A 10,763-nucleotide genomic window follows, 5' to 3' on the forward strand; every position below is an offset into this window, starting at 1 on the left:
ACAAATTGTCTCTATTTTTAAAGTCATTTTCATTTTACAATAAAATTTTAATTATTACTTTATTAATCGTGTCTAAATTAAATGCGAAACAAAAATTAGGACGGATCGGAGGGCATATTGTTTATAGTATGTTACAATATTGTATTAATTCACAATGATTGATACGAGCTAACAGCTAGAAAACAAACCAAGGCTGTGCATCTCACGCGCCTTTTCAAGCGCGTGATAGCATTGATTCTGAATATGAAATGTTAACAAACAAAACTGTCGGCGATTAAAGAGAGACTCAGTGTGTGTTTGCGTATGAATTCCCTGTTGACTGATTGAGTGAAGCTGTGATTCAAGTGCAAGAACCCCTTCCACTGCCAAAGGTGAGACTCACAGTCTCAGATCAGAATATACATCTTAATTTTATCCATATAAAGTATAGCAATTACATCAGTTCAAGTTGAAATCTTGTAAATTTTCTTCTTATTTGATTTGAAGAAGAGGGTGTTGCATCAATGAGCTTTAAAGCTAAATACCCATTTCAGAAATTAGTTTAGATTCTGTAATATTGAGCTAATTCTTTGATTTAATGATGGTTAATCAAGACCATTCATCTCCTAAACCTTCAAAACCCCATTTCTTGAAACACAAAGCTGCACATTATTCTGAGACTAAAAATCTTGACTTTTCCACATGGGTATCTGAGAACTCTGTTAAACTCACTGTTATTTCATTACTGACTCTTACTGTGGCAGCCCTTTTTTATTTTCGTACTTCCAGTGTACCCTCTTCACTCCTATGCTTCCAGAATTCCCACCAAAGCCAGATTAAAAAACCAGAGTTACCAAAAATTGATCTTGATTCAGTACAACCAATTTTAGATAAGTCTTCTCCGTTTTCGTCGTTCCACTCAGAGCAATGGATTGTTGTATCTGTATCAGATTACCCTTCCAGTTCACTCCAAAGTCTTGTTAGGTTAAAGGGTTGGCAAGTTCTTGCAATAGGCAATTCAAGAACCCCGAAAGATTGGAGCTTGAAAGGTGCAATTTTTCTTTCTCTGGAGCAACAAGCGAGTTTGGGGTTTAGAGTGGTGGATTTCCTTCCTTATGATTCGTATGTGAGGAAGAGCGTCGGGTATCTTTTTGCAATCCAACATGGTGCAAAGAGAATATTTGATGCTGATGATCGTGGGGAAGTGATTGGTGGGGATCTTGGGAAGCATTTTGATTTGGAATTGGATGGTGCCACTGCTAAGAAGCAAAGGATTTTGCAGTATAGTCTTGAGATTGAGAATAAGACTGTTGTCAATCCTTATATACATTTTGGGCAAAGGTCAGTTTGGCCTAGAGGATTGCCACTGGAAAGTGTTGGTTTTGTAAATCATGAAGAGTTCTATACTGAAGTGTCGGGAGGAAGGCAATACATACAACAAGGAATATCAAATGGGCTACCTGATGTTGATTCAGTTTTTTATTCTACAAGAAAGACTGGGTCAGAAGCATTTGATATTATATTTGATGAACATGCCCCGAAAGTGGCATTGCCTCAAGGTCTAATGGTGCCTATCAATTCATTCAACACATTGTTTCACTATAATGCGTTTTGGTCGTTGATGCTCCCAGTGTCAGTCAGCACCATGGCTTCTGATGTCTTAAGAGGTTATTGGGCACAACGGTTGTTATGGGAGATTGGCAGCTTTGTTGTGATGTATCCTCCTACTCTACACAGGGATGACAATGTTGAAGCATATCCATTTTCAGACGAAAAAGATTTGCATGTAAATGTGGGTCGCTTAATCAGATTTTTAGTTTCTTGGAAATCTGAAAAACAAAGGCTGTTTGAGAAAATCTTAGAATTGAGCCATTCAATGGCACTAGAAGGGTTTTGGAGCGAGAATGATGTCAAATTTACAGCTGCATGGTTGCAAGACTTGGCCGCTGTTGGGTATCAGCAGCCAAGTCTGATGGCAGTACAGTTAGATCTGCAAAAGGCAGCTGTTAAACATGGAGATAAAAAGGAATTTGTCCCCCGAAAACTACCTTCTGTACATCTTGGGGCTGAGGAATCAGGTACAGTAAATTACGAAATTGGGAACTTGATAAGGTGGAGGAAGAATTTTGGCAATGTTGTGCTAATTATGTTTGTTACTGGGCCCGTGCAACAAACCGCATTAGAATGGAGATTGTTATATGGAAGGATCTTCAAAACTGTGGTTATACTGTCAACACAAGCTGATGCAGACCTTGCTGTTGAGCATGGACAATTGGATCAAGCATACAAGTAAGTTAACTACATCATTATCGTCTATTTACACATTCATAACAATAAATCATTATTTACTTTATACAGTGACCATAGTCATACCCTGTCAGAATTTAAGTAGTAACTAGTATTGCCATCTAATGGCATGTCTTCTCAAGATTAACACAAAGTATTACTTCCCATCATTTTGCATCATATTTTGTATAACCAGCTAATTCTTCGATACATGCATTTTGATATCACTGAAAATACACTCCCTTCCAGGAAAAAATGGCCTACTTTCTCTTTTGGTTCACCCAAGTAAACTTGACATGTTTCGTTAAATGGAAATTTTTCTTCTCCCTCCAGCTTTCAAACTGTGAGAAAGCACGGGAGAAAATATATTATTGATGTATTGACATATGTTACAATGAGCCCTATATATATACACACATAACATGTCCTACTCCTAATATATATTGGATTAGGGTTATTTATTTACTCCTATTTACATGACTATTCTAACACTCCCCCTCAAGCTGGTGCATATAAATCATATGTACCGAGCTTGTTACATATGTAGTTAATACGAGGACCAGTGAGGGACTTGGTGAAAATATCTGCAAGCTGATCATTCGACTTGACAAACTTTGTAGCAATATCTCCCGAGAGTATCTTTTCTCTAACAAAGTGACAGTCAATCTCAATGTGTTTAGTTCTCTCATGGAACACTGGATTTGACGCAATATGAAGAGCAGCTTGATTATCACACACAAGTCCCATCTGACTAATCTCACCAAATTTCAACTCCTTGAGCAACTGTTTGATCCAAATTAGCTCACATGTCGCCATAGCCATCGCTCGATATTCTGCGTCTGCACTAGACCGAGCAACCACATTCTGTTTCTTGCTCTTCCAGGACACCAAATTTCCTCCTACCAAGACACAATATCCAGACGTAGAACGTCTATCAGAAGGTGATCCTGCCCAATCAGCATCTGAGTATCCAACGATCTACTCATGGCCTCGACCCTCAAACAATAAACCTTTGCCTGGAGCTGATTTTATATACCGAAGAATGCGAACAACTGCATCCCAATGACTATCACACGGAGAATCCATAAACTGACTCACAACACTCACAGAAAAGGAAATGTCAGGTCTTGTCACTGTAAGGTAATTTAATTTACCAACCAACCGTCTATATCTTGCAGCATCGCTAAGAGGCTCCCCCTGTCCTGGCATAAGTTTAGAATTCGGATCCATCGGAGTGTCAACCGGTCTACAACCTGTCATTCCTGTCTCTTCAAGAATATCTAAGGCATACTTTCGTTGTGAGATCACAACACGTGAGCTAGACTGAGCGACCTCAATACCCAGAAAATACTTTAGTTTGCCCAGATCCTTAGTCTGAAAGTTTTGAAAGAGATGTTGCTTCAATTTAGTAATACCATCCTGGTCATTGCCGGTAATAACAATGTCGTCAACATAGACCACCAGATAAATACAGAGACTCGAGGCAGAATGCCGATAGAATACAGAATGATCAGCTTCACTCTGAATCATGCCAAATTCTCGAATAACTGTGCTGAACTTACCAAACCAGGCTCGAGGAGACTGCTTTAGACCGTAAAGTGACCGACGCAAGCGACATACAAGGCCACGAGACTCCCCCTGAGCAACAAACCCAGGTGGTTGCTCCATATAAACTTCATCCTCAAGGTCACCGTGTAAAAAAGCATTCTTAATGTCCAGCTGATAGAGGGGCCAATGGCGAACAGCAGCCATGGATAGAAAAAGGCGGACTGATGCTATCTTAGCCACAGGAGAGAAGGTATCACTGTAATCGAGCCCAAATATCTGAGTATATCCTTTGGCAACAAGACGAGCTTTAAGACGATCAACCTTACCATCCGGACCAACCTTGACTGCATACACCCAACGACAACCAACAGTAGATTTACCTGAAGGAAGAGGGACGAGCTCCCAAGTACCACTCGTATGTAAAGCAGACATCTCGTCAATCATAGCCTGTCGCCATCCTGGATGAGACAATGCTTCACCTGTAGACTTAGGGATGGAAACAGAGGACAAAGAAGATAGAAAAGCATAATAGGGTGATGACAAACGATGATAACTCAAACCGACATAATGGGGATTAGGATTAAGGGTGGCCCGTATACCTTTCCGAAGTGCAATCGGTTGATTAAGAGGAGACAAGTCCGCAGTATTAGCAGGGTCAGGTGCAGGACGTGAATCAGCTGGACCCGATGCTGGGCGCGGACGACGATGATATGTCAAAAGTGGTGTTCCTGTGGCAGGGAGTCTAGGAGGAGCCACACTAGACTCCTCAACGGTTGGAATGGATAAGACTTCTATAGCGGAAGGTGAAGGAGGAGCTATAGGAGACTCGGGTAAGACTTCTGTGGCGGAAGGTGAAGGAGGAGCTATAGTAGACTCCTTAAAGGTCGGTATAGGTAAGACCTCAGATATATCAAGGGGGTCAGAAAGGTCAGAAGAGGTAAAGAAAGGTTTAGACTCAAAAAATGTGACGTCAGAGGACATAAAGTACCTACGAAGATCAAGTGAGTAACAACGATATCCCTTCTGAACACGAGAATAACCAAGGAAGACACACTTGAGAGCACGAGGAGCTAACTTATCTTTCCCAGGGGCTAGGTTATGAACGAAACAAGTGCTCCCAAAAACACGAGGGGGAACAGAGTATACGGGTGATTGGGGAAACAATACTGCATACGGTATCTGATTCTGGATGGGAGAGGAAGGCATCCGATTAACTAAATAACAAGCTGTGAGAACTGCATCGCCCCAAAAACGCAGCGGAACATGAGATTCAATGAGAAGTGTGCGAGCAGTCTCAATGATGTGCCTATTCTTTCTCTCTGCAACCCCATTTTGCTGAGGGGTATAAGGACAAGAGGTCTGATGAATAATTCCTTGAGAAGTCATAAACTGCTGAAATTGAGAGGATAAATATTCTAAGGCATTATCACTGCGAAAAGTGCGAATGGAAACACCAAATTGATTTTTAATTTCAGCACAAAAATTCTGGAATATAGAAAACAACTCAGAACGATCTTTCATTAAGAAAATCCAAGTACATCTTGAATGATCATCAATAAAACTAACAAAATAACGAAATCCCAAGGTTGAACTGACTCTACTAGGACCCCATATATCAGAGTGAACTAAAGAAAAAATAGACTCTGCGTGACTCTCAATACTACGAGGATAGGAGGCTCGGGTATGTTTCCCGAGCTGACATGACTCACACTCTAATGTGGATAAACTAGACAAACCAGGCACCATCTTCTGAAGCTTGGATAAGCTTGGATGTCCTAAACGTCTGTGAATTAGGTCCGGAGGATCTGTAACTAGACATGCCTTGGAGGATTTTAGGGAGTTAAGGTAGTAAAGCCCTTCTGATTCAAGTCCTGTTCCAATCGTCTGCCCTGTACTGCGGTCCTGCATAATAAAAGAATCATCAATAAAATATATACCACAATGGAGGGCACGAGTCAAACGACTAACAGATGCAAGATTAAAAGGACAGCCAGGGACATAGAGAACGGAATCTAGAGTGACAGAGGGTAGGGGATTCGCTTGTCCAACTCCTTTTGCTTTGGTTTGAGACCCATTGGCTAAAGTAACAGTGGGAAGAGACTGTGAATACGCAATATTTGACAAAAGTGATTTATTACCAGAGATATGATCAGAAGCGGCTGAGTCCACAACCCATTGTCCAGGAGGACTAGACTGGGAAACACAAGCAAAAGAATTACCAGCAACAGAAGTATTAGTCTGAGCAACAGAAGCTACTTGTGGAGATGTCTGCTTACTTGCTCGATACTGAAGGAACTCATTATACTCCCCTTCAGATAAAGAAAATCCCTGGTTACCTGTAGTCTCAGTCTGAGCAACATAAGCATTTTTGGTTGGGCGGCCATGTAAAGAATAGCATACATCACGAGTGTGTCCAAGTTTATGACAATAGGAGCACTTGGGTCTAGATCTTCCAAAACGACCTCCTCCTCGTCTATTCTCCATAGTATGAGATGCCCGATTGTCCACTGATTGGGATACGAGGACAGATGAGTCAAGTGTCTGTGATGAGCTCACTGGGTGACTAGGTGCTGCAGCAAGGCGAAGTAATCGAGAGAATAATTCATCAACTGTGGGGACGGTTGGACTAGCCAAAATCTGGTCACGTACTGAATCAAGGTCATTAGGGAGTCCAGCGAGTGTAAGAACTAGAAACATCTTCTGTCGTTGCTCTTGTTGTTTTTCAATACTAGCAGAAACTGGCATCAACGTCTCAAATTCTTCCATGACTGCCTGAACTTGTCCCAAGTAAGTAGACATATCTAATTCCTGTTTCTTCAAGCTTGTCATTCGCGATATTACATCATAGAAACGAGATATGTCATTAGTGTATAGATTACGAGCCTTTTCCCAAACTAAATAACATGTCTGGAATGGACGGAACAAGGGCATCAACTTGGAATCAATAGATCGCCACAGGATACTACATAACTGAGCATCGACCTTCTCCCACTGTGTTTTGGCCTTTTCATCACCTTCGCTAGCCTTTTTTGTTAAATGATCTTGAACTCCTTGACCTTTACACCACAACTCGACAGATGAAGCCCAATCTAAGTAGTTTGAACCTCCCATTAAAGGTTCTGAGGTAATCATAACACCGGAACTGCCAGAACCCGGGTTTCTAGACCCGAAAGCATCGACTCCCAAAGACATGGTTGGATTATCACCAAATAACAAAAAGAATCAACTGAAAATTCTCTGAAACAGATGAAGAAAACACTGTGTTTGCCGGAAAAGTACTGTAGCTGCCGGAAAAATCAGTGTAGTCGCCGGAAAAACTCAAAGTGGTCGGAATTAAAAATAAAAATATGGACAGGCTCGGAATTGCAGGGCGATCCAACTGTCCTGAAGGAGCGAAGCCGAAATCTGACACGAAGGGGTCTCACGCGCCGGCGCGTGGGACAGACGCGCCGCCGGAAACAGTGCTCCGACAGGCGCATGACGGCACGTGGGTGACTGTTTTCCGGTGATTTTTTCTGGGGTTTGGTCGGATCTCTCTTGGGAACCTTGTGGTGGTGTTGGATTTTGCACAACACTGTTAATTAGTGACTTTGACGCAATAAGTCACTTAGGTCACCGGAAAATTGCACGGTGACTGAGTTCTTTCTTCCCGGATATCGCTGGAATGACGCACAACGATAAATTTCTCACCGTAGCTCTGATACCATGTGAGAAAGCACGGGAGAAAATATATTATTGATGTATTGACATATGTTACAATGAGCCCTATATATATACACACATAACATGTCCTACTCCTAATATATATTGGATTAGGGTTATTTATTTACTCCTATTTACATGACTATTCTAACACAAACTATTCTATCAACTATGTCTCACCCATTAAGTTGGTCGGGTATATGAATCGTCTATACACTTTTTTCTCTATTTGGAACCATTTCATCACTATACGAGGTAATTTTCTTAAGACATAGTAGGGGTTATCTAAAACTAGAGGTTCCGTTAGTCATACATTTTTAGGTTCTCTAGATCTTGCACTTGTGATCCCTACATTAGTATATAGTCTATCAGTCTAGAAAGAGATTTTAGACTCCTGATAAATACCAAACATAACGTAAGTGTAACAACTAGAAGCTTTTATCCGACCTAGTTGGTATCACTTATATGGATCCTTTGCTTCCATTAGGTTTTATTCTTCCCTAGGTATGCATTGATTCCAAGACATTGTTGGTCTTTTGAGACAATCTTCCTCCATTTGCACCTTCAGTCGTCATAACATGGTACCTTTGGCTGGTGTATTGGGAAATGTACGATATTACCAAACAATCTTCGGTTTTCCTTGTCATTTTATCCCTTAAATGTGCTACTTGTATCATTTGTTTAGTGTGATCATTTCTAATCTTGTCCAATTTTGTATACCATACTACCAAAACCTAACATCTGTATTTTTACAACACTCATCTTGTGGAAATGGGCCTCTAAGGCTGAATTTCCATGTAACATTATTGGTTGCCTCTGGTCTATAACTATATCTTTCTTCCCTGAGGCTTGTATTCGTATGTAGATTGTTTTTATATTGAATTTTGAGGAGCAATGTGCTGAGGGTAGGAGATTACAAAGGTTTGCGCATTTATTAAAAAAGGCTGGGTTGGGAGCCCAGGGGTTGTATGAGCTGGCTAACAGTTATAGGTAGTATTCCTTAGTGAAGAATATGTTGAAGTCCTATTTATGGTAATCTAGTGACACCTTTGTATGAAACTGGTCCTTCTGCAAAATATTCTAGTATCAACACATTCCTTTTCTGGGAGTGAATGGTTCATGTTGATTTGCGCATTTCATTCTATTATATGCCCATATTCTGTAATTCATAATAAGACGTGTTTAATACAATTAGTACTTTGAATTTGTTTGTTACTTTTGTAAAGGTTGATTGGTTCCATGTGAATGGAGCTGGTTTGTACATTTGTTGCTGACACTCAAATCCATTCTCAGGTATCTTCCAAGAATATTCGAAAGATTTAATAGCACAGAAGGATTTCTCTTCCTACAGGACAATACAATTTTGAACTACTGGAACCTTTTGCAAGCTGACAAATCTAAGTTGTGGATCGCCAATAAGGTAACATATATGACCTTTGCATCATGAAAATTAATTATCCTAAAAACAAATATTCATCTCTCAGTCAATTGAATCAGGTGCCTACATCTCGAAACATGATCAACGGAAAGGACTCCTCATGGTTTGTCAAGCAAGCAGATATGGTGAAGAAAGTAGTAAGCACAATGCCAGTTCACCTACAAGTCAATTACAAGGAGAATGGCCCAACTGATCAGACCATCGCCTTGTGCGGCTCTGAGGTGTTCTATGTTCCTCAACGTTTCGTTCAGGACTTCGTTGATCTTGTAGACCTGGTTGGTGATCTGGATATACACCACAAAATTGCTGTTCCCATGTTCTTCATGGCCATGGATTTACCTCAGAACTTTGACACCTTGCTGAATAAAATGGTTTATAAGACAGGAGCGGCATCTACCAATTTGTTAAAACTGTATTCAGCTCAAGTACCAGCTGTGCACCCATTGGTTGTTTCCACTGAATCTGATTTTATAAAGTTAATAAGACTCATGGCAGCTGGTGATCCTTTGCTGATGGAACTGGTTTAGGATCTCATGTTAGTTTGATACTGAAATTTTAGAAGACAACATCATGTACAATAGAGTTACTATTCCAACTGCTCATTCCCAACTTGGAGGAAAAAGAAAAAGATAGAGTTTATAGTGAAATCTTATAGTTATTTTTTCTTCTTCAGAGATGGATCTCTATTAGTCTTTCAAGTGTGTATTCCTGGTCGTTCCTCTGTTTGTTATCCACCTGTATAAACCTTATTTGATTGATTTTTTATTCTGGACTTTTTATCTTCTGTGGATTTTGGGTATTAGCTGATATTGCCTCGGATTGGATTAAACGCCTTGGATAAATGATGGTGACAATATTGTTTCTGAACAAACTACCGTTAATGCAAAAATTATGTGGATGTATTTGACGAACGATTAAACTCATCTAGAATTGTCTTTCAGTTGTTTTTAGAGAGGATTGAAATCAGAAATTGACCTTCCTGTAAAGATGTTAGAACCTTGTAGAAAGTCATTATCACTTTAGATCATTATCACCATTATTACCTACAACTACAGACCTTATATGCCAATTAAAGAATCCCAGAGTTTTATCTCTAGTGGAGTTATAAGACAGGAGAGCCAAGGACTACATCCGTATATGGAGGTGGATGAAATTCCTGAAGGTACTTTAGTAGAAAAATTGGAGCATAATGTAACACCCCAGGCGAACAAAACACGGGAGAGATGATGAGAATATAAGTAAACAAGGCTTAGATCCTAGTGACGCATTTTAAAATCGTGGCCCAAAGCGGACAATATCAGTAGTGAGCTGGGCTGTTACACAGAATTCCTGTGTGTGTAGCCAGGGAGAAATTCAAAAATAGCCAGATTTACCACTGGTCGTTGAAAAATAGCCAAGTTTCAAAAGTCATCGAAATTTAGCCACTTTAAATCTGAGCGAAAACACTGTTCAAAATCCGAAAAAATACGCCCGCAAATTTTACGGGAGTTCCAGCATAAGTATGCTTGAACTCCCATAAATTTTACGGGAGTTCCAGGATAACTATGCTGGAACTCCCGCAAATTTTACGGGAGTTATGCTTGAACTCCCGCAAATTTTACGGGAGTTCCAGCAAGTATAATTGTCCAGTATAATATACTGGAGTTTGGAGCACTAGTGCTCCAGTCTCCCGCAAATTTTACAGGAGTTAGCAAAGTATACCGGTCCAGCATAATATGCTGGAGTTCGTACACAAATGCACCAGAACTCCCGTATATTATACTGGACCGGTCCCTGTTGCAGCAAAATAGTGGCTATTTTTCATTGACTT

At 40.3% G+C, this 10,763-nt stretch overlaps 1 protein-coding gene across 1 annotated transcript; it reads left to right on the top strand.

The window, feature by feature from the left end:
- The first annotated feature begins 205 nt into the window (after window positions 1-205).
- On the top strand, window positions 206-9,743 carry LOC109236626 (probable glycosyltransferase STELLO1). Its single transcript, XM_019402820.1, has 3 exons — window positions 206-2,268; window positions 8,809-8,935; window positions 9,013-9,743. Exons 1-3 carry the CDS (start codon window positions 578-580, stop codon window positions 9,478-9,480), a joined length of 2,286 nt encoding a protein of 761 aa, XP_019258365.1. The 5' UTR covers window positions 206-577; the 3' UTR covers window positions 9,481-9,743.
- The last annotated feature ends 1,020 nt before the right edge of the window (window positions 9,744-10,763 follow it).

The sequence above is a fragment of the Nicotiana attenuata genome, unplaced genomic scaffold, assembly GCF_001879085.1.
Source record: "Nicotiana attenuata strain UT unplaced genomic scaffold, NIATTr2, whole genome shotgun sequence".
Lineage (NCBI taxonomy): Eukaryota > Viridiplantae > Streptophyta > Magnoliopsida > Solanales > Solanaceae > Nicotiana > Nicotiana attenuata.

What these genes read in the sequence shown, in the direction of transcription:
- LOC109236626 (XM_019402820.1), top strand. Translation starts at nt 578, where the DNA reads ATGATGGTTAATCAAGACCATTCATCTCCTAAACCTTCAAAACCCCAT. An exon ending in CAATTGGATCAAGCATACAA is followed by an intron (nt 2,269 to 8,808) that starts GTAAGTTAACTA and finishes ATCCATTCTCAG; the next exon opens with GTATCTTCCAAGAATATTCG. An exon ending in AGTTGTGGATCGCCAATAAG is followed by an intron (nt 8,936 to 9,012) that starts GTAACATATATG and finishes CAATTGAATCAG; the next exon opens with GTGCCTACATCTCGAAACAT.